Source organism: Nothobranchius furzeri, chromosome 9 (assembly GCF_043380555.1).
Source record: "Nothobranchius furzeri strain GRZ-AD chromosome 9, NfurGRZ-RIMD1, whole genome shotgun sequence".
NCBI lineage: Eukaryota > Metazoa > Chordata > Actinopteri > Cyprinodontiformes > Nothobranchiidae > Nothobranchius > Nothobranchius furzeri.
In genome coordinates this window covers 54367109-54390569 of record NC_091749.1, presented here as the reverse complement: position 1 = coordinate 54390569, position 23461 = coordinate 54367109, and the positions used below count along the sequence as shown (strand labels likewise).

Here is a 23461-nt window from a genome sequence, read left to right as displayed (position 1 = left end):
AAAGGGAAATATCTCAATAATGGTGTCGGTGCAAGATTTATTTTTAATTATTATTATCATTAAATGCTTATTACATTTTCTCGTGAGACAACAACACATAATGGAAACATACAAGGCATCCTTGGTAACAATAAAAGAAACACAAATAAGAAACTTAAAAAGAAGCACTTATATCACAAAGTAAAAACGTTGTTACAAGATTAAACATTTTTCTGCAGCATGACAATTGGCTTTTGCAGTTGCATTTGAATTTTTTATACGAATCAAGGTGGATAAGAACATATGGAATTCATTTGTAAAACAGTTCATGTTTGGCAGTTGTGTTTTTTCCATTTGCTTTTGTGGATGTGGTATTTACCCATAATAATAATAAATTAACAATGAATTATTCCCATTTAATTTAGAATTGTAAATAAGAATATCTTCATTTGTAAAACGATCAAGTTCTCTTATTTTATTTCTTAACCAACAATGGACTTCTTCCCAAAACCTCTTACTTATATGACAGCTGAAAAATAAGTATTCTATTTCTTCAGGGCTTCCCTGACAGAATTCACAAGGGTCAACTTCAAAACCAAATCTCTTCCTCAGTGTCTCTGCTGATGAATAGTAGTTGTTAAGAATTCTAAATTTGCATTTCTTTTACTTTGGGCATTATAGGCCATTTTATAAATTTTAATTGTTTTTCTTCAATTATTGTATTTCCTAGTATTTTTATTTTAATCTTTCTATCATAATCATGATAGATATATTTTTTAAAGGCTCCATTTAAAATTTTATTTTCACATTTTCTTTCTGTGATGTTCAATTCTCCTAATTAGGAAGTTTTATTTGAACATTAGAGAAGAGAATTGTGTTTTTTATCATTTGTATCAAAGTCACTGGTAGAGCCTTACATACTTTCTCATATTCCTGAATAGAACATTGAATGTTATTAAATTTGTATTTAAAATTATGTAGCTGTAGTATTTCACCATCTCTATCCCATTTATGTCGATGCTTTATCCATAATATCGTGTACAAAGATAATTCCTTGATCAAACCACTGTTGGTTAAACAAAGACTTTCTGTTTGAAACAATTACTCGATTATTCCACAAGGTGGCACAATGAGGAGTAAAATTATGGGTGTTAAAACACAGACAATTAAAAATGTAACTCCCAAAACAAAAAATAACATCTCCAATTACACAGACATTACCTGATGAGCTTGTGATTGGTGTCAATGTGCACCATATACTTTGGGCAAGGAACTGTGTACGTCCTTCTCACTACACATCCCAGATGTGTCATTCGAGCAAGTACACCCGCACTGTCCACACGATGCATGGATGCATACAGTCGGTCCCACTATACTCTATGTCCCTGGGCAAGTAGAGCACCTCGGACTACCCTGTACCCAGCATCTGGCATGTTGCTCTTAATTACTGTGATAAAATAATCTAGTTCCTCATCACTGCATTTACTGTATGTGGCAGATACAAATATATAAATAAATATATTATTTTCAGACATCCGTCTAAATAGAGTTGCTCTGGATACACCAAGGAGTTTGGTAATGGCACTTGTTGGCAGACCCATTTCCACAAGGTGTTCGAAAGCCTCTCGCGACACCACCAATCGTTGATGGCCACGAGAACCTCTTTCAACGTGTACTGTTATTAATGTCTTTTGATTATCTCTTTCCTGCTGGATAATAGTATTCAGATCGGAAAGAGCAGAAAGTATATCCTCTCCCTCCCACATCAACAATTTCACCTAGAGCACCTAATAAAACTAAATAATGGTGACAAGCAAACTATAGCCCTTCCCCATCAACAGGTCGCCTCTCCAAGATGCTTGACAGTCGATCGTAAAACCTCTGAAGGATGTCACGCTTCAATGATTCCTAGAGAAAAAAAAACAGAACAAACATGAATTGGATAACTGTTGGGTAATAGAAATAACAACTTCCAAATATCTTATGGCACTTTTATTTTTTTAACACTCCAGCTATGATAGTTTTAATAAAAAAAAAACTTTTTTAAATAAGACCAACTGTAGATTCAAAGGTACATGAAATGATGAAGCAGTATTTCTGTTTATTATGTGCCAGAGCTCATTGGCCAAAATTTAAAGATGTATTTTATTTAAAAAAAATAATATTTCTTTAACTATCGCACACCACCAGAAAATCTAACATGTATGCACCGGCTCAGCCAGTGTCTGTCTCCTTATTACTGCATGCACAGCCTAAAGCAGGGGTGTCAAACTCAAATTCACAATGGGACAAAATTAAAAACTTGGACAAAATTGCGGGCCAAACTCAATATTTGTTGAAACGTTTATTTACAGATGTCTTGTTATTCATTTGGAAAGAAACTTATTTTTGCATCTGAACACAGAATCTGATATGACCAAATTACACACGAGCAAGTACATTTTAAATAAAACACATCACTCGTTACTTATGTCTCAATTTTTATTTACTCTTTTTACTCCTTACAATGTGTACATATTCAGTATTTAGATTGTTTTACCTTTTGGATATTTTAAGTTTGTCTGTTTTATGTTTTATTTTAGTTTACTCTTTATTATTATGTTTTACTCTCCTGTTTGGCTTCTGTAATGAACGTTACTGCTGCTGTGACATCAGTTTCCCCACTGAGGGACAATAAAGGGATTTTCTATTCTATTCTTCAATTTGTAGTCTGTCCAGTTCCCATTTTAAAGTAAGCTGAATCTTTTTTTTACAGGCCAACAACAAAAACCAAAAATAGCAATTATCTTCTATGAAAATATCTCAGTTATTAACTTTCATGCTTTGGAGCAGAAAAAGTTCATGACAATTAAATGTTTCAAGCTCAGTTCTCTCCACTCTGATGGTCACCTGTTCCAGCCAGATACCTTCTTTCTAGGCGTTCAAAGTCGGAAACTCGCTGAGTAAAATGGGCGCTTAGAGGAGTATCTTCAGTTGTTTAAGACTGAGGGTAATGCTGCACACGCTGATTCTACTAGCATGGATGCTAATGATCGTAAACATAAAAGAGGGCTTGCTTCGTCTCGCGCGCTAACGCCGCAAAGCACTGTGGGATTAGTAGTCTTATCAGCAAAATGGCCCGGCGGGCCAGTTTAAATATTATATATTTGATATTTGATTTCGCGGGGCAAATAAAAATAGACCAAGGGCTTGAGTTTGACAACCGTGGCCTAAAAAAATGGTACCTAGACACGCTAACTAAACAAATGTTTGCTTGAGTTTAGCAAAAAGCCAAAAGCCCTCACAGCCGAGCGAGCGGAATTAGAAACCGAGCGCGCAGAGGCTGCCGAGCGCGCAGAGAGGCTGCCGCGCGCGCACGTTTTCCTCTGCCGTGTGCTCGTTGGCAACGCGCGCACGCAGGTTTGTCACTTGTGCACATTCTTGTGCGCTCACAGACACAGTTTGCTCCCTCTCAGTGCACAAATGACCTCTCGCCATGTATATTTTCGCTCGCGAGTCCCGTTCACGCGCGCGCTGCCATGTATATTTTCGCTCGCGAGTCCCGTTCACACGCGCACTGTGGACCCAATGCGCGTGCACGGGTTGTGGCACGGGTCTGACGCGATAGAAGGTTCACAAATGAGAAGCTGTTCGTGAATGCACCACACAGATTTCACTCACAAACGCAGGAAGGTTCACAAATGAGTAGCTGTTCGTAAATGCACGTTCGGCAATTCGTATGATCTGTGAGTTTATATTACAAGTGTTCTTACAAATTATATTTGTGAACCACAGAGTGTGAACTTCAGAATTAGCGTGTGCATTTGTGGAAAATGTTGCGTGACTTATTTTTTCACATTATATTTGAGTCAAAGAGTGTGCGCGCGCGCACACACACACACACACACACACACACACCTTTATGATGATCTCACAAACGCTGAAAACGCACGTGGCGCTGCACGTGACGCTGCCTGTTTACGCTTTATTACGTCGCTTTGTTACGTCATCCTGCCAGCCTATAAATAGGGCGCTAGAACCCCTTTGTCAGTCAGTCATCTAAGCCTAGCTGGAAGGGTGAGTGTATTCGGGGATCTCTTGTCAACTCGTACACTCAGAAATTTCTGTAAATTTACTGCAGAATTCCAACAGTAACATACCGTTTATTCCAAATTACGGTAGGATAATGTTAAATCTGATGTTTTTTCTGTTGAATAACGACAGCTGGAAAATTACGGCAAAAAACCGGTCTGGTCTAATACAGTAGTTCCTTTGAAGCACATTTTTGAAGTTGTCAACTTGAACAGCCAGTTACGTTGAAGAAGAAGAAAAAGAAGACAATCACTCTTCATCCTCCAACTTGAAAGCTTCTGAAGGGTGAGTTTATCACTCTTAAGAATGTAAATCATGGTTTTGGTTAGTATTAAGTCAATATATAGATCACCAGAAACCCACTTGTCAAAGTTTAGCATACTTACAAAACATGACACAAAATGAAACATCACTTGCACCATAGTAATTTTAGGAGTTTTATGGTGGAAAGTTAAATATTTATTTTTAATGACTGGAATTTTAGATTTGTCATGTAGGACCACGTTTTCGTTTTTCATCTTTGTACATTCATGCTAGCGTTAGCATCTGAACTGGAGGCTCTTTAGTGAGATATTTCATTTATAACTATTAATGTGCATCAGTGCCACTGCTGGGCTCTCTATCAGGCGTACCGTGGTTGGCGGACATTCTTTTTGGGCCAACAGTACCGACCATCAACATATATACTGGACAATTCATTTCCATAGGCTCCAATAACACATTTTTGTGCCAAAATGGGAGGTGGCCACCACCGCCATTTTGACCGTGTCACAGGTTCCGTCAAGCCCAGACAATTCCACAAAAGGCAAGAGAGGTGGAGCTGAGGGTGGGGCTGTAAGAATGGGATCAACTGACGACACCCGGTCGAACTAGCTACAAGCTAACCTGAAGCTAACCCAAAGCTAACGCAGAGGTGGGAGCTAAGCTAACGAAGGTAGCAACCATCGACATATATGGTAGCAACCTAGCTACAACCGGAGTTAACTGTGCACAACACCAGAGCTTCTGAGTCAGAGATACGCTGGGCTGACCGCTGGGTAAAACCGGGTGGAACACAGTGGTCTTCCGAAAGCTGCTGAAAGCCGGCAGCCCCCGCAGCAGACAGAAACCGCAATCAGACAGAGATGCGCCGAGCTGCGGGGAGGGGAGAACCACAAGCCGGCAGCCCGCGCAGTAGAGCCCTGCACTGAAGCCCTAGGCCCTCGGGTCAGCCTGGCCTGTGGGCCGGGCCTCGGGCCAACAGCTGTAGAATTGCCTCGGACACGGGCCGGGCGCCTTTATTTTTAATCGAATTCATAAAAAAAGTTGAAACACTTAAATGCAGCAGTAGAGCCCTGCGCGGGACTGTTTTCTTCATTCCTTTCCTGCCCGCTCCCGCTGGATTTCTGACCATTACCGCCCGCACCCGCAGCGTGCATGTCTACTCCTGCCCGCAACCGCAAAACTCTGAGAAATTATTACCTCACAATAAAAGAGATGTATTGAGTTTGCATCCTCAACATGTCATTTTATAGGCAATACCGGGGGTCGGCAACCAGCGGCTCTTCCATCCATCTGATGCGGCTCTCTGTGCTTGTAAAATAATGAATGGATATTTAAATAAAATGCTTTATATTTTACTGCATTAATTTTACATCTGTATGACAATTCTAAATGTAAAGATTGTCTGCGTAAACCTGAACAGGTACAACCCGGTCTTACTGTGAGACCGGGTTGACGCGTCACGCTTGTGCGTAATCATATGCGCTTCTGAGCTGAAGAGGATGTGAGATTCTGGGCTTCTCCTCAGACGGCTCCTGGATGTGTCGCCACATTGGAGACAGGAACAAGCACTATTCAGCCAAAGTTTCATAATCAGGGAGCATTTTCTAAGTGACAATTCTCTCTGAGTCAGGGTTTGGAAAACGCTCGCTTCAGTCGGAGGAATCTTCCCACATGCGCTCTGGTTCTGCGACGCACTCCAAGCTCCTCTCCACATCTTCAGCTCGCTGTGTACCTTATGTAGTACACGCTGACAGCGAGCTGCGCTGAGCAATGTCCAGCTCAGATGTTCAGATGGGAATCTTTTCTTGAGTGATTTAGCTACATCTGCGATGTGTGTAGAATAAAATGTTAGTTCGTCTGCATGCGTCGGGGTAATTCTTTCTATTATTTCTCCGTCAAAATAAACCGTCAAATACGGGAACTATCCGGTCAACACAAGCCCTGCTTTTAACAGTTTTGTTTTCTTGTGAAAATAGATCAAATTAAACTTGATTAACACCAGAGCCAGGCGTACAGTGCAGTGTGCATGTTTCTAGGGTTAATCAAGTTTAGTTGTTTCTCTTTGCAACAATCGTCACAAGAAGGCAAAACAGTTAAATGGCAGGTTACAGATATTTCCATTTGACTGTTTATTTTGACGGATAAACTCAAGGATGTTGGTTGTTTTGAAAGAATTACCCCGACGCACACTGATGCGCATGGATGAGCTGACATTTTAATTGTTAACGCACATCGCGGAGGTAACTAAATCAAGAAATGATTCCCATCAGAACATCAGAGCTTTATACTGGACACTGTGTTCAGCGCGGCTCGGAGCGCCCACGGTGGACAGTGAGCTGATGATCTGTAGAGGGGTTCGCAGCGCAGCGCAGAACCACGGTGCATGCGATAAGATTTCCTCCCACTGAAGCGGTCTGGAAACCCGGTCTCTCTGAGGGATGTGTCACTTGGAAAAATGTTCTTTTCATGAAATTATGAAACTTTGGCTGAACAGCGCTTGTTCCCGTCTCTAATATGGAGACGCATGACGCATCCAGTCTGAGGCAGAATAGCCTCTTCAGCAGCTCAGAAAGCACCTCTAGAGACATTTGATTACGCACAAAGTTTATGTGGAGCAGAAGCGGTCGGGCCACGGCAGGTGAAATGTTCCTAGCCTACATGAAGTGAAACTGTTTAATTGTAACATTAATATGTTACTGGACACACTGGTCTGGTTGGTTAGACCAGTGTTTGAAGTGGAAAACACACACACACACACACACACACACACACACACACACACACACACACACACACACACACACACACACACACACACACACACACACACACACACACACCAATTAAAATAATGCTGATAGCATGGACTAGAAGACAGGTGATGGTTTACGTATTTAAATGATGATCAGGCTGCTGTAAAATGTAATCTTCATCCACATCCAGACACAATTATCCTCTATTCTTTCTCTTTGCTCTGCTCTTGTCTGGGCTGACGTAGCTGACGGAGCGCGCGGCGCGCCTAACTAGCGGCTGATGCACATTTTACGCATTTGGAGAGGTGGACTGGATGCTTTGCTTTTACTGGAAGATGGTCCACTTAACGCACGGGTGTAGACTACATATTAATGACAAATGAATGAAAATTAAATTGTGAGTTTTTACTTCATATTTTAGAAATAAAAATGACGGGGGAAAACATTTATGACGTCTTAAACGTAATTTTCTAGCGCGACCTGCCTGCTTCACTTAAGTCACTGCTTATTAAGGTCCGTCCGAAATTACCTTGGGAAATGGGTAATAATGGCTCTTTGATAGGAATAGGTTGCCGACCCCTGGTATAAGATCTGAGCTGGTAAAACAAAAATCCTCATCAGCAGGCTTTTTTGAAAGTGGGGGGGACACAGCTGCCAATCACAAATTTTGCCGGAGACATGTCCCCGGCATCCCCGGTTAAAATGACGCCTATGATTCTATGTAAAGATTGTCTGCCCCCGCACCTGAACAGGTCCAACCCAGTCTTACTGTGAGACCGGGTTGACGAGTCACGCTTGTGCGTAATCATAGCTGAAGAGGATGTGAGATTCTGGGATTCTCCTCAGACGGCTCATGGATGTGTCGCCACATTGGAGACAGGAACAAGCACTATTCAGCCAAAGTTTCATAATCAGGGAACATTTTCTAAGTGACAAGTCTCTCTGAGAGACGGGGTTTGGAAAACACTCGCTTCAGTGGGAGGAAGCTTCCCGCATGCGCTCTGGTTCTGCAACGAGCTCCAAGCCAATCTCCACAACTTCAGCTCGCTGTGCACATATGCGCTGACAGCGAGCTGCGCTGAGCAGTGTCCAGCTCAGACGTTCAGATGGGAATCTTTTCTTGGGTGATTTAGCTGCATCTGCGATGTGCGTAGAATAAAATGTCAGTTCGTCTTGCATGCGTCGGGGTAATTCTTTCTATTCTTTCTCTGTCAAAATAAATGGTCAAATACGGAAACTGTCCGGTCAACACAAGCCCTGCTTTAACTGTTCTGTTTTCTTGTGAAAATGGTTGGAAAGAGATAAAATTTAACTTGATTACCACCAGAGCCTGCGCTGTTATCTCCGTGTCGGTAAATGAGGGAAAAACAAATTGATCGGATCCTGCACGTCTTTTAACACATTGGTCAGGATTGACGCACTTTATTTTCATTTAGTTGGTTAAAAAAAGTCGGGCTCGGGTCAGGCCAGAGACTCCTGAAAACCTTTTCGGGCCGGGTCAGGCTGGGGCTCCACCCCCTCGGGCCGGGCCGAACACGCGCTCAGATTTTAGGCCCGTGCAGGGCTCTACCGCGCAGCAGACAGAAGCCGCTATCAGAGATGCGCGGAGCTGTGGGGAGGGGAGGACGGGTGGAAAACATCGGTCTCCCGAGAGCTCCACAAGCCGATAGTCGGAACCCAGCTCCACCACCATGTTATATTTCAACCCATTTTCTAAATTGCATCATTATGTTAAATGCGCTGGGTTTTATCCTATTACATTTAAATTTCATGGTTAAACAGTACATGTTAAAATCTAAGCTCAGCTCGGCAGTGACCTAAAATACATAAATATAATTTTACTTACCGAAAAAAATGAAGTGGAGACTCCTTGGACGCTCTATTAGTGCAATTAATGCCACAGCAAGTCATTTTGTCCAACAATTGCACAAAAAATATCCAAAAAAGAATACACAAACACAGAGACTCAAAATCCCAGAACAGTTTCCAGGCCAGACCGAGGCTCTACTGAGGCCTTTCCACGGAGCTAGCTCTGTGGTCACGTGTGTCGGATGCTCATTAATTATACAGAATTTTAGTCTTTTAATACACTTAAACAGAAGAGTGAGAAAAAAATTCACCCCCCTCAGAGTTGTCATGAGTGTAAACTAGATAATTTAAACCAAAAACATGTTTTGGTACCAGGCTGTAAGCATGTTTATTTCTGCTGTGAAATAGGTATTTTTAACATGGGAGTCAATGAGGATTTGCTCACTTCTGATACCAGCCCCCAGCGTATGAGGGTGGAACTGTAATTTCTCTTACTTCCGGGTTGGCCTCAATTTTTGAGCCGCATTGTGGGGGCTTGGTACCAACGCTTTTTATGCCGACTTCGGACTGGTCCATAATAGCAGTAAGCTATTAGTGGCCCTATTACAGTTTTTTCTATTGCTAAAACTCAAAAAGCAAAAATTAGGCACAGTTTTCACAACCTCTACTTCTGTTCCCAATCACTTGACTCAGTTTATCACTACTTAAGATTTCCTTATCATATTTGAACTCTGATTTTCCTCCTTTAAACTCTGATGTCAATTTCACATTACCTTGCTGTCAAAACACAGCACACAATTTTCAGGTTTACAAACATTTCTCACATAAATTCTCAAAGCTTCGATCAACAACACACAAATATTCAAATCTCTAAACTGTTGGGTCTGGCGAGCAATTTGCAATCAGGGACTGCAGCATAAAAGTAAGTTTCCACAAGGCTACCCAGGTGTATGAGTGGTTTCAGGACCACCCACGGTTTTCCATTTTATACCTTCCACCTTATTCCCCCTTCCTCAATCCCACAGGGGAGTTTTTATCAGCCTGGAGGTGGAAGGTGTACGAAAGGAATCCACAGAGCCAGGTCCCACTGCTTCAAGCTATGGAGGAGGCTTGTAGAGATGTGGCCTTTGAGGCCTGTCAGGGCTTCATGAGGCACTCGAGGCAGTACTTCCAACGCTATTTGGACCAGGAGGACATCGCCTGTGATGTTGATGAGGCCCTCTGGCCAGACAGAGACCGGAGGCATGATGCCCATGATTATGCTTGAATGGGAGAGGGGGTGGGCGTGGGGGTTAACTGTAAAAATAATATGTTTTGTTTCAAAATTTGTGTGATGTCTAATGTTTGTCTTAGGCCCTGTCCACACGTAGCCGGGGATCTGCCAAAACGTAGATATTTTTCTACGTTTTGGCCTGTCATCCACACGAAAATGGAGTTTTTTCACACGAAAATGGATCTTTTTAAAAACTCTGGCCAAAGTGAAGATCTGCGTTTTCTCCGTTTTGGGTGTCTGCATGTGGATGGACAAAACCGGAGTTTTAAGGTCCGCAACATCACTTTGCGTGACAGAAAAATGCTGACATCACGTGTGCGACCTGTGTTTACACTAGCCGACAGCATGGATGCCCTCAGAGCTGCGCTCGCTTTATCAATTGTCCAAGCGCTGTTTTTGCTTGCTTGTTTTTGCAAGCGGAATTACTGCTCCTTGCGGAAAACCACAGACGAAGGACGAGGTTAAGAACGGGGGAAGTACTGCCGCTTACAGGTCTGGCATGTCCAGCATGTCCTTTACAACGTATTTATCCGGGTACGTGTGGACAGAGTTTTTTTTTTAAATGAGGTGGTGTGGAAGCAAGTTTTTGGAGGGGCGGATATTCGTTTAAAAAAAACTCGGCTATGTGTGGACTAGGCCTCAGAGAAAAGTGGGCACTGTCATACATTCAGTGTGTAATTCATTGTGCTCCATTTAGACAATCGTGTTTTCAGTTTTGCTCTTCAGTGTTCTTTCTATGCTTGGTAGTGTTCACCCAAAGGCTACTTGTGTTTTAGCAATGAATGGTATGTATGTGTCATGTGAAAATGTGGCTGTGTTTACCAATGAAAACACGTGTTCCATTTTGGGAACATGTTAAGATGCGTGATGGCAGGGTTTTGTTGCAAAGGGAAGCCACGGTTTAGGAATTTGTGTGTTATGTTTGGGGTTGTGTGTGTGCAGTTTTGAAAGAAACGTAGAGTTTTGAAAAATGTGTTTTAGCAATCGAAAAAAACTGTTTTTATTTATTTATTTTTATTTAACCTTTATTTAACCAGGATAGAGACCCATTGAGGTTAAGAACCTCTTTTACAAGGGTGTCCTGGCCAAGAGGCAGCAAAAAATAAAAACTGTTACAACTTAAAGACAATGATAAAAACACTCAATCATTAAAAGCAGTTACAAGTTACTGATGCAGTCTCTGAAGCTTTCAGTTTGGTTTTAAAGGCATGTAGTGAAACCTGCTCAGTCACTGTAACATTTGGACTGTCTCATTTTTCTAACCAAACCGTATTCGCTCTGGTCCTGCATTTTGTAAAAATAATAAAAAGATGGCAGCGTGATTGTGTCCGAATCACTTGCAAGCGGGGACCAACTGATATGTATGGATGTACAAGATTCCAGCCAGAACTTCCTCCAGAGGAAACTGATGACACAGTGGAAGAGAAATGTCAAAGATTACAGAGCACTCACAGCAAGTATGGCATTAACAGACAGGATAGGCCCGAAGTGACTGATTTGATGAACACCACATTTAGCCTTCAGCGCAAACATATAAACAGGATCCCTGCTCCCTCCTTAACTGATCTGCAAACCAGCTGGCCATACCTGTTTACACAACGTGGAATTTTTTCTCACTTTGAGTTGCTGACTGATGTTGCCATCCTCCGTGCCTTGGAACTGTCAATTGAGGAGTTTGTTAATGCCATTGTGGAGTACTTCCGCACTAAAGTCAAGACTGCTAATGTCCAGACAATCCTGGCACAAGAAGAAACTGATGATCTAGCATTCCTTGTTGTCCAGCTTTTGATGGCTCACTTCAAGGAGTCCCCTGATGGGCTGATTCTGAATACTGATGTAGGCTTATTGCACATAAATATTATGAGCTTCGTCCATTTTTGTATGTATATGCATACTGTCTTGCTAATGTACACTTGTCCATGTTTTACAGGAGTTCGCAACGGCAGCGGATGTCGAAACCAGCCTATGTTTGCCAGCCCTCGTCTGATTTTGAGAGAGTTCAGAACTGATTAGCACTATTCACATGTTTTGCTTAAAGTTGCTTAATATGTATATATGTAAAAAGAATATAAACACTTGTAAAAAAGGAGATCCAGAGGTACTTGCCTAACATTGTTTAAAAGCCTTTACTAGAATAGAATTGTCTTGCTGACCTTAAATGAAGTTCTGATGTTTTAAAATATTGTGTGGATAAAAATTTCAGAAAAAATGTAACAAAAACATTCATCTTTGTCCACCACAGGTGGCAATGAGCAAAAACTGAGTGGATGGATGGTCAGTGCTGAAGGCCATGTCATCTTTGAGGGGGTCCTGCCAACATTTTCAACAGGGCTTGCAGCGGTGTTTGCCACATTTTACATCTTCAACCTGCAATATCAAGATGAGGCAGCAAAGACTTTGGAGTTTGTGCAACGGTAAAATGATCCTGTGAAATGATTTATTTTGAAAACACAGCGCTGTAGAAAAAAACAGCAATGCCAAGATTTCAAAACTATCAATCTGGCCATAATCAAAAGATGGCAAATTTGTTGATGGGGTTTCAATATATTTAAAGGGATGTTCCACCCCTAAGTGAAATGTGGTCTATTTCCATATTCCCCACAGTTGAATAAGTAAGAAAAAAGCAGTTAGTAACCAACGCAGTAATTCTCCTGATCTGGAAGCAGTCCATTTGCTTTAGCTTAGCATAAACAATGGAAGTGAATAGCAAAAGTTAGCATTTTGTGTGCAAATGTGATTAAAATTACTCAATGATACCAATTATTCTTGGTGACCTCAATAATCATGTTGACTGCAAATAAAAACTAGGAAATAACACAAAGGACTTGCAGGAGCCAATTTAGACTTGGGACTACTTTTCGACAAAGCACCACTGTAACCACTGCTGAATGGCGCATGGATATAACACAGCGGTTAAAAATTACGTGTGATTTGCACAGTATTTTTTTTTCGTAGTTTATTATACAGGTGTAATACAAGAAAAAGCCTTACTTATGTAGCAAAGGGATGTGAAAACGAGCCAAAGACATACAGCTGCAGCGTATTTCACGTTATTCCCACAGATGTTTGTTTACAGAAGCCGGAGGTTTTTTGGACCGCTATGTTATATCCATACGCCATGCAGCGGCAGGTTACAGTGGTGCTTTGTCGTAATGTAGTTCCAAGTCTAAATCGGCTCCTGCAAATCCTTCGAGTTACTTTTTACTTTATATTTTCCGTCAACACGATTATTGAGCTCACCAAGAACAATTTGCATTGACTATTTTTAATCACTTTTGCACACAAAATGCTAGTATCTGTCATTCACTGTTGATGCTAAGCTAAAAAGCAGACGTACTGCTGCCAGATCAGGAGAATTTCTGTGCTGGTTACTAAATGCTTTTTCTCACTTTTCTAACTGTGGGGAAAATGGAAGTAGACCAAACTTCACTTAGGGGTGGAATATCCCTTTTAAAAGCATGATAATTTCTCCAAAATACAGTACATTCAGAAAATATTCAGAGAACATCACTTTTCTCTCATTTTGTTATATTACAGCCTTATACCAAAATAGTCTAAATTCCACACACAACACCCATAATGATGATTTGAATATATTTTTATTTATTAAAATAAAGATCACTGAGAAATATCGTGTACATTAATATTCACAGCCTTTGCCATCAAGCTCTAAATGTTGTCTTGTTGCATCCTGTTTCCACTGATCCTCCTTCAGATGTTTCTGAAGTTTAAAGCCATACTTTGCCAATTTTTCGTATTTTAAAATCATTTTCTTGACCCAGTATGTGCTAAAATGACCCTTTACAGGTTTAATGAAATGCCACTCAGACTCCCATTGCCCTCTGTGGCCAAAATACCACACTTGCAACTTTAGAGTGTTGGGCCACTCCCCGCTGGACTTAGAAAAAGGAGCTGACATACCTGGCGCTGCAGTCTGCTTCCAGCTTCTTGCATGTTTTAGATCATGAACACAGCTGATTTGTTTTATTTAGTGATGAATCACTCCTGTAGACACTAATGAAAATACATTTCAGCTGTTAGATTAAGGTGTTAAAATAAAAATACGAACGCACAGCGAGGAGATAAGTTTTACGTTTGGTTTCACTAACGGACACCAGGGGGTGCTAAAACAAGCCTAAACTGCCAAGTGTTCCTTCAACGGGAGTCATCCTGTGGTAAATTCAGTTGGTTGTGTCACACCCTGTCCTGTCTCCCCTTATGGTTTAGTCATGTGTCTCTGTTAATTGCTCCCACCTGCCTCTCATTTTCCAATCACCCAAGTTCCCAACCCTCTTGTATTTAAACCCCTTCAGTTCTTTGTCTCGTGTTGGATCATTGTTTCTGTCAGACGCGTGCCGGTGAGTGAAGCTGAGGCAGGATCCACACGCGGGTGCAAAGGCAGGCAGACAAGCAGGCATGGTTTAAAGGCTTTAATACGAAACACAGTGATTGGAAAATGAGAGGCAGGTGGGAGCAATTAACAGAGACACATGACTAAACCATAAGGGGAGACAGGACAGGGTGTGACAGATTGGACATGACGATCCTTGACAGTACATGTCAGAGCATAAAACAATCAAAAACTCAAAGAAATACGGCCATGTTTGCCGTTACTGGGTTGGTAGCAGGTGCTTTGATTATTAAAGCGGTTAGAAACGCTTATAAATACTTTTATGGAGACGCAGAAAAAGAGGATTTATCCTCTTTAGAACAACCGGAGTCTGATTTTAATAGCCTTGGACCCGGAAAATCAACACGTCCTTATCTTGATCCACTGATTTCCAGTGTTGGGAGTAACGCGGTACAAAGGTAATTAATTACTGTAATGCATTGCTTTTTGCTGTAATGTGGTACTGTAAGGCATTACAGGGAAAGAAAATGGCAATATTTACTCAGTACAATTGTCAGTAACGCAGTAATTACAATGCATTTTTAAACCCAGAATCAAGATGTGGGTTTCTTAAAAATTAAAATTGCGGAAAGCCCAAAATAAAGATCCGGTATTACGTCATTTATGGACTCAGCTTTGTGGGCATTCTATGAGCAGAGAGGATGCAGCGGTAATGGCTCAAATACTGCAGCTGTGTCCTGCGCGCGGCCGCTGTTATATTCACAAAATCGCTCCACCAAAACAAAGTCATTCACTTGCGATCGTTCATATTCTCTGTACTTTCTGTACATTTCTGACGTGCTTTGCCTCAGCTGAGTTCATAATCTGTGCCCTCGCTCGGTGATTTCGACTCATTGCTGCGGGAGCGCAGCGCATATTAACCTTTTTTTTGTGCGTTCGGTAGATCCCTTTGGCTGATTAGAAATCTAGGAAACTGTTTTTCTGGAAGACGGTGAAAACATGCAGCATGCAGAAAGGTTAGAGAGAGAAAGGGCCGGAAATTATTCAAATAAAGTCAAGAAAACAAAACAAAGAGCTTGAAAAGAAAAAAAGTAGGTAGATTTAGCCCCAATACACATTTTTACCAGTGAAAAGCAAAAATATATAAGCATTTCATATTTATACATGTGATAGAATCAGATCACCCCAGAAGTCAGTCCCACATCCAGGGCCGTATCAAGACATTTGGGGACTAAAGCAAAATAGGCTTGGAGCCGCCACCACCTCACTTCCTGCTCAGTTAATCTAAGATTGCAGCGTGCTGAGAGTACAGATTGTTGTTGCTTTTATTTAATAAACAATCATTTTAAAGCACTGAGCGTCACATTACCAGATTCATATTGAAGTTGTTTTGGTGAAAGTAACTTAAAGTAATGCCAAAGTAGTGTAATGCCTTACATTTTAAAATCAGTAATATTGTAATGTAATCAATTACATTAAAATGAGGGTAACAAGTAATAAATAATGCATTACAGTTTTGAAGTAACTTGCCCAACACTGCTGATTTCCCTCTTTCCTGTTCACTCTTTCTTGCCATTTTTTAATCACAATTGCCAATTTTTGCTCATTTTAAGGCCCTGTCCACACGTAGCCGGGGATCTGCCAAAACATAGATATTTTTCTACGTTTTGGCCTGTCATCCACACGAAAACTGAGTTTTTTTCACACGAAAACTGATCTTTTTAAAAACTCCGGCCAAAGTGAAGATCTGAGTTTTCTCCGTTTTGGGTGTCTGCGTGTGGACGGACAAAACCGGAGTTTTAAGGTCCGCAACGTCACTTTCCGCGACAAAAAAAATGCTGGCATCACGTGTGCGACCTGTGTTTACACTAGCCGGCATCATGGAAGCCTTCAGAACTGCGCTCTGTCACTACCCGATCCATCAATTGTCCAAGCACTTTTTGCTTGTTTGTTTTTGCAAGCGGAATTACTGCTCCTTGCGGAAGACCACAGACGAAGGACGAGGTTAAGAACGGGGGAAGTACTGCCGCCTACAGGTCTGGCATGTCCTTAACAACTTATTTATCCGGGTACGTGTGGACAGAGTTTTTTTTTTTAAACGCGGTGGTGTGGATGCAAGTTTTTGGAGGGGCGGATATTCGTTTTTTTTAAAAACCCGGCTACGTGTGGACTAGGCCTAAATATGTATTTTAAACATTTTCTAAATGCTTTTTTATATTTTTACATTTTGTGCTTTTGAGAAGAGCCTCATGATTTTTATCTTGAGAGGTGCTATAGAAATGATACTTTCTTCTTCTTTACAGAGACATCGACCCATCGGTGACAGACAATGAAGGGACGAATTGTCTCTCTCTGAAAGCTGACAGAACTGATGTTGAACATTCTTACGGAGAAACAGAAGACAGTTTATCCACTTTGCGAAAACCAGAATATGAAAGCAGCGATGGTTTTGGCCTGGAGATAGCAACTAGTCTACTCAGAGATGTCGAACAATCTGTTTTCTATGAAGAGGATTCTGGATCCCAAACAAGTCTCTCTGTGGCCCATGAAGACGCAGAACCACTGACTGAAAAATCTTTCTTTTTCTTTTTTTTTCTTTTTTTCTTTTTTGTTTTACCGTGTCCTGTCTGGCTGTGAAGCAAACAGAATTGATGTCTGAATGCTGGTAACAAGCCTTACAGATTTACTCTCAGGTGGAGCATCTTTCTGATTTTTCGTCAGATGAAGTAACTACGTCAGATTTGGATGTGTTTGACTCAATGGGGGGAGGACGCTGGTCTGTCTCTGACTACAGAGAGGGATATTTGGGAGAATCAGGCTGGTCTTTCCACAATTATGGAGGAGAACTTTGGGGAGAATGATGAAATATCACTTTCTTTAGAAGAAAAGGAGGAAATGTCTCCTACTGATGAAGAATTAGAGGAAATAGACAGTGACACATCTGTTTTTTTAGAGGAAGAACTGATTCAGGGCGACACATGTGCGCTCCAGAGGGCCCTCAGTCGACGCGCAGGTGCAGTCATAGAGATCGGGGTAGGCCTGTTGTGCTGCGGGGGGCGTTCGGCCACCCCGTCGGTGGGTGACTCGCCGGCTCGGCTGGGGGTCACGGGCGCCGGCTGTAGTGGAGTGGGGTCGGTGATGTTGTCGGCCCCCCCTTTCGGCGGGTGGCGTCCCCGCCGCAAGGTACTGGGCTTCGGCTGGAGTCTCAGCGCCACCATCAACTCCCCCTTCGGCAGGTGGTGTTCCCACTCCAGGGTGCGGAGTCTCAAGCCTGATTCATGCTTCTCTGTCAGCTCCGCAAGGGACAGACGCGCACGGATTGATGGAAGCGTTTTGCCCTCATACTTCTCCGTCTCCTGGGGAGTGTTGCAAAGCAATTGCCTGGCAGGACAACAGAGGGCGTAGCGCTGTTCTGTGGTATCCTGTCGTGTATCCGGTCCAAGATAGTGCGTTTATATTGTGTTTTTTTGTATATATGAGACTTTTTAACACAGACAAATTTGTCTCTCATCTTCCTCCACCTCTTCATGCGCTCACCACCTCTAAACCCACGTTTCCTGTCATTTCTGTCCACAAATAAAACGCTTGCTGCGTATCTTTTCACTCCTCCAGTCATGGGGGAATTAAACGTTCATGTTTTAGAGTTAAGTCGCGATGTATTCTTCAAGCTTTTCCATGTCTGCCGCTAGTTATCCTCGGCTCTTTTTATGCTTTTGAGGGCGCAATGGCAGCGGTGTAGACAACAGCGGCGTCCTGACCAATCACAAGCTTGCGTTGTCCGTCTCGACTGACGGATGTTTAGAAAAGAGAGCTCGACTCCGTCCGTCCTTGCGGAGCTCTCCGGCAGGCCCGTGTTGAGGGTCTGACCTCATGAGGAAATTACTATGCAGTGATTTTCTCCAAAATGACTGTGCTTAAATTGCTCTGAAAAGCAAATAATCACATCAGCGCCAAGAAACTTCATTTCCCATGATGCTTTGCACACGGAAGCATTGTGATGACGTCACCGCCTAGTACCAGAAACACGTTCTGCGCATGTGCGGGAAGCCGTGGAGCTTTTCCCGCGAACTAAGACCATAAATCTTCAGCAGAGACAAAGAATCCTCGTTCTTTTGCCCAGGATACCTGGCGGTAAGGACACGCTTGTCAACGCTCCGACAACTTGAGCACGCGGAAGCTCTAAGTGCCAAGTTGAGCCCACGGAACTGCTGGAAACTAAACTGCAAGCCCATCAGATCTGCTCGTTTCTGCTCCCTTCCAGCTGATGTTTGAGGACACAGAACTGCGGAGGAAAGCAACAACTCCATCAAGCACGCTGTAAGTTATAACTCAGCACAGAAAGAAACTTTGCTGTCTCTGTCCAGCCCGTGGAGAAACACTCGTGAACGCCAAACAACGGAGAAAGCATCAAACCGACGGACGACGCCGAAAGCTGCGGAGAAACACGGAGAACCGTCAAATCAAAGAGGGAGGGACGCCTCGCTCTTCTGGTGATCAGCAACTCATCTCTTTCTCTCTCTCCTTCTTCTTCCGTTAACTCTATAGTCCAGAATAAGCAATAAAACCGCGCTATTGCTTAAAAAGTAGCTTCGTGTTTTCCTCTTTCGTCCCAAACACGTCCGTCGGGTCATTTTGAAAGAATAAACTGCTTATTGATCATTGTTTGGTATCTTAAAATGGTTTCTGTCATGGCCAGGCTGAAACTAAAAGATATTAATTTGTGATTAATCTTTTGTGTTGTTTCATGATCTTTTGAAATGTTTTGAGTGATTTAAGGTTAAGTTACTACTGATTCTAAGTGCTTTGGAAGTTAAAGTGCAAGTTGCCACCCACACTTTAGCCAGACAAAGGGGTCAGCCATCTTGTATTCAAGACTCCATTTTGAATCCATACACACGCACACACACACACACACACACACACACACACACACTACTCCTTTGTGAGAACAAAGGACCCCATTCATACATCCTCCATCACATGCAAACACATCCATCTTCAATCATATCACACGGTTATTATTCATCTATTCCACTGTTTATTCATTTCACAAATTGTTAATTAAATGTTATAAAATTCAGATTTTTGTGTCCAGTAGCTTTGTTGTGTCGAAGAGAAGTCTCTGCTCCGAGGATTCTACGAACTTCAAGAAAGACTGATAAGAGTTTTGGATTCATTTCCCTTTCTAATTAAAGGGTGGTGCCCCGAAGATATCTAAGAATATCTTAATTAATTAATAAATCAGTAAATAGTTCCATATTTACAGAATTTATTGAAGAATCCAAAAGTAAGTTAAAGCTTACGAATTGTTCGCTCCTAATAACCCCAACATTTTATTGGTGCAGCCCGCGTGAGGCTTGGATACACAGAGATTTCTATCCAGCACAAACAAACAAATAAATCCAAAGAGCTTGAATTAAAAATAATCCGTTGTTCAGCCTTGAACCAGCAACAGAGTGGTGCTGATTTCGCTGAGCAGGAAGCTGCATCGAACTCTCACCAGTAACTCAGTGCTTCTTTAAAGGTGCAACGTGTAAATTAATTCTGGTTGACCTTTTAGGTTAAAAATTCAGTTTTTCCTTAAAGGTGCAACGTGTAATTAATTCTGGCTAACCTTTTAGGTTAAAATTCAGCTTTTCCTTAAAGGTGCAACGTGTAATTAATTCTGGCTAACCTTTTAGGTTAAAATTCAGTTTTTCCTTAAAGGTGCAACGTGTAATTAATTCTGGCTAACCTTTTAGGTTAAAATTCAGTTCCTCATTAAAGGTGCAGCGTGTAAGTAATTCTGACTAACCCTTTTAGGCTAAAATTAACTGCTAATTTAGCGACTTTAACTCACAGTGGCTATTGTAACTAACTGAAACCTTCACTCAAAGACTGATAACACCCTGTTTGCTAATATTCTGAAGGAATAACTAGCATATTTAACACTGCAAGTGTTGTAAGACGTTGCTACGGCAACGCACCAGCTTTTGCTAAAATACTGAAAGGAATAGTATTTTAGGCGTTAGTCACGGCATTCCGTGCAATCTTAAAACGCTAAAACCTGTGCGCACAAAGGTTAATTTAGTGTTTTTCTGCTACAAAGCTAGCAGTTGCTGCCCAAAAGGTGCAGCTTGAGCTATCTGCAGAAGCTCTACTAGGCTATTTTTGGTTCGGTTGTTAAAAATGGAGGGACAGAGTAGTGAACTGACCAACTCCCAGCAACCAGGTGGCGCTGCGGCCCACGACTATGAACCTGGCCTACTTTCTGGACAAATATTGTCCAAACTGGTCGCGGTTGCTCGAGAACCCGACTACCCTTCTAGGGATTTCACTGAAGAACAGCGTAGCGTCGAGCTAGAAGCTGTAATCGATCAAATAGAAAACCCGGATGGTACAAAACCAATCCAGGTTCACTTAGCTAAGTTAGCCTTGATCCTCTATCAGAGAGGACTCCAACGTGGTCAGAAGATCATGAACCTCCAGAGCATGCTAGCTGAAAGGCAGCAAAATGGAAGGCAGAAGGATGACGAGGAGGAAGACGACACCAGCACCGATTCTGGGGAAGATGGGGAGAAGACCCCGCCCCCTTCTGCTGATGACAACAGACAGTGGGAAGGGGGGGAACACCGTGACTCTGAGGCTGAGCCAGAGTGCTCTCCCACACCGGTACGAAAGCAAGCCGGCAAAGCCAACCAGGGTCCGCCCAGGACGATCGCCAAAGACCAATTGGTTTCCTCCACCCAAGGTAGCGAGGGACCGCCGTCCCGCCGTAAAGGTAGGCTACCTCCTGATACGGCTCCATACGATAATCAACAGTATGTGGTGTGGGACTCTCTGGACGGACGCACGCCGCAGGGGAGAGATGAAGCTTATCTGTCCCAACCTTCGGCCCCGTTCCCTACACACACTATAGGGCATTCAGGACCATCTAGGGGCCGAGGGCAGTTCGCCCTCGAACCCCAGTTTGGACCACCACCCTCATCTTCACGGCCTTCTCAATCTGTGAGAAGTCGACCAGCTGAGCGGCACCTCTATATAGACCGCTCCCCCAGTCCACGAAGGGTGCAAGGTGCCGGCTGGGGTTATGCACAAGCCCAAGCTGCACCTCAACCATCCACCCATCCTAGCTACTCCGGTATTCGGCATGCCGATAACCAGCTGCATGACCAAGCATCATACGCCAGTCCGTACCCGGACAGAGCGTATTACGCAGAAGCCCCAGTTGAAAGACGCAGGCTGCACTTCGCAGACGTGCCCCGGGAGGAGGACCTCCCAAGACACCCACGTGACGTGCCAGCAGCCCGCCACAACATGCCGGACCCCGATTTGGGCCCCAGGAGTCAACATTGGGAGCCCAGAGCACACCAGCGATATCCAGCGCCCTCTGAGACAGACCGTGGGTCAGAGTCAGAGGATGACGCGCCGTACCGTGAGTCAGGGCTCCGTGTACGTCAAATTGAATCGCTAGCTAAAGACATAGAACGCTTTGATCCTAACACCAATGAATCCAACGTTGACGATTATCTCAGGGAGATAGAACGTTGTCTGCTTGATCTTCCAGCACCTTCTTCAAGGGAAAAGCTCAAGCTAATTTGGAAAACCACATCTAGAACGGTGCACGGTTTCATGGAAACTCTACCACCTGACATTCGTGATCGGTACTCCTCGCTCTGCCGAGCGTTGAGGGATGAATACGCCACGTATGCAGACTCTGCGTCAGCTACAATGGGGGCCTTCTCCATCAAACACTGGAGAAACGAACCCCCCAGAGAGTATTATCGCAGACTCAAAAGTGCTTATTTCCAAGGTCGAAACGGCCCTGGGCTCGAGGAAGACCCTGCCTTCAGATCCCTGTTCATTCACAACCTGCACGAGTGTGTTCGATCCGAAGTCTCAATGTATTGTCGGATGAAAAAACTGACAACTCAGGAGGTTAGGAGATACGCCCAACAGGCTTGGGAAGCTGGCGGAAAGCCCCAAAAGCCTGACGCACATCACCGCGTCATGCACCTAGCTCCCGACACCGAGCCGCGTTTGGAGCTTGAAGGCACAGAAGCTCCACCCACTAAGCCAAAATCTGCTAAACCTAGACCTGTTAAACCGCGAGAGCAGTCCCAATCTCCTCAACAGGGGAAGGGGGGTGCTGATTGGCCGCCTAGGTCTGGACAATCAGACAGGAAGTGGCCCAACCAAAACCAACGGCAGGCAGGTCGGAACAGTGGAAGGTTTAAGGAGCGCTGCCCACAGGTAGGTCCCGAACCCGAGTCCGCAGGTGAGTACTTGACCAAAGCCGACCTCCAGGAAATGTTTCAGCAGTTCCTAGCTAAACAGAAGGAACAGCTGAGATCTGCAGATGAGACCCCTGCACCAAAGTCTTCTTCTAAGAAGCCAGACCCAGAGCCAACGTCCGCATGACTAGGCGTGGCTCAACCCCCCAGCGTGGCCAGGACTTACCTGATCAGTTGGGGAAACACTACTGGTAGACCACAGGAGTCTCCTGAAATCTACCCCCCAGAGAAACCAGATACTAAATTTCTGAAGTTCCTTGGTGACTTAACAAACCATGATCATGCTCGCCGTTTGTACTGTAGCACCAATCTAGGTGGATGCATACAAGTTGATGCTCTGCTGGATACCGGCTCAGAAATCACCCTGATGTGCTCCACACTGTTCCATCGCGTGTCTGACACCATGCGGTCGCTCGGGAAACCAGTCCAGGTTGAACCTTGTGACCTGAAAATCACCAGCTACACCCAGACCCGGGAGTGTATCACTCACCGGGCGTGGCTGGATATCACCTTCCAAGACATGACTCTGGTTCACCCGTTTTATGTCTGCCAGCTAGACACTGAACCACTTCTCATTGGTCAGGACCTGCTTGAACGTCTAGCTCCCCTCATCGACTGCCAGAAGGGTCAACTGTGGGCCCAGGTGGACACACCTAAGCCCTGGAACCCAGATAGCAGCCGACCATCC

The 23461-nt window shown here is 43.4% G+C and overlaps 1 protein-coding gene across 1 annotated transcript; it reads left to right on the top strand.

Annotated features, from left to right (window-relative positions):
- Nucleotides 1-10155: 10155 nt before the first annotated feature.
- LOC129153132 (uncharacterized) lies at nt 10156-22900 on the top strand. Its single transcript, XM_070554531.1, has 3 exons — nt 10156-12563; nt 16804-20024; nt 20087-22900. Exon 3 carries the CDS (start codon nt 20669-20671, stop codon nt 22898-22900), a length of 2232 nt encoding a protein of 743 aa, XP_070410632.1. The 5' UTR covers nt 10156-12563; nt 16804-20024; nt 20087-20668.
- The last annotated feature ends 561 nt before the right edge of the window (nt 22901-23461 follow it).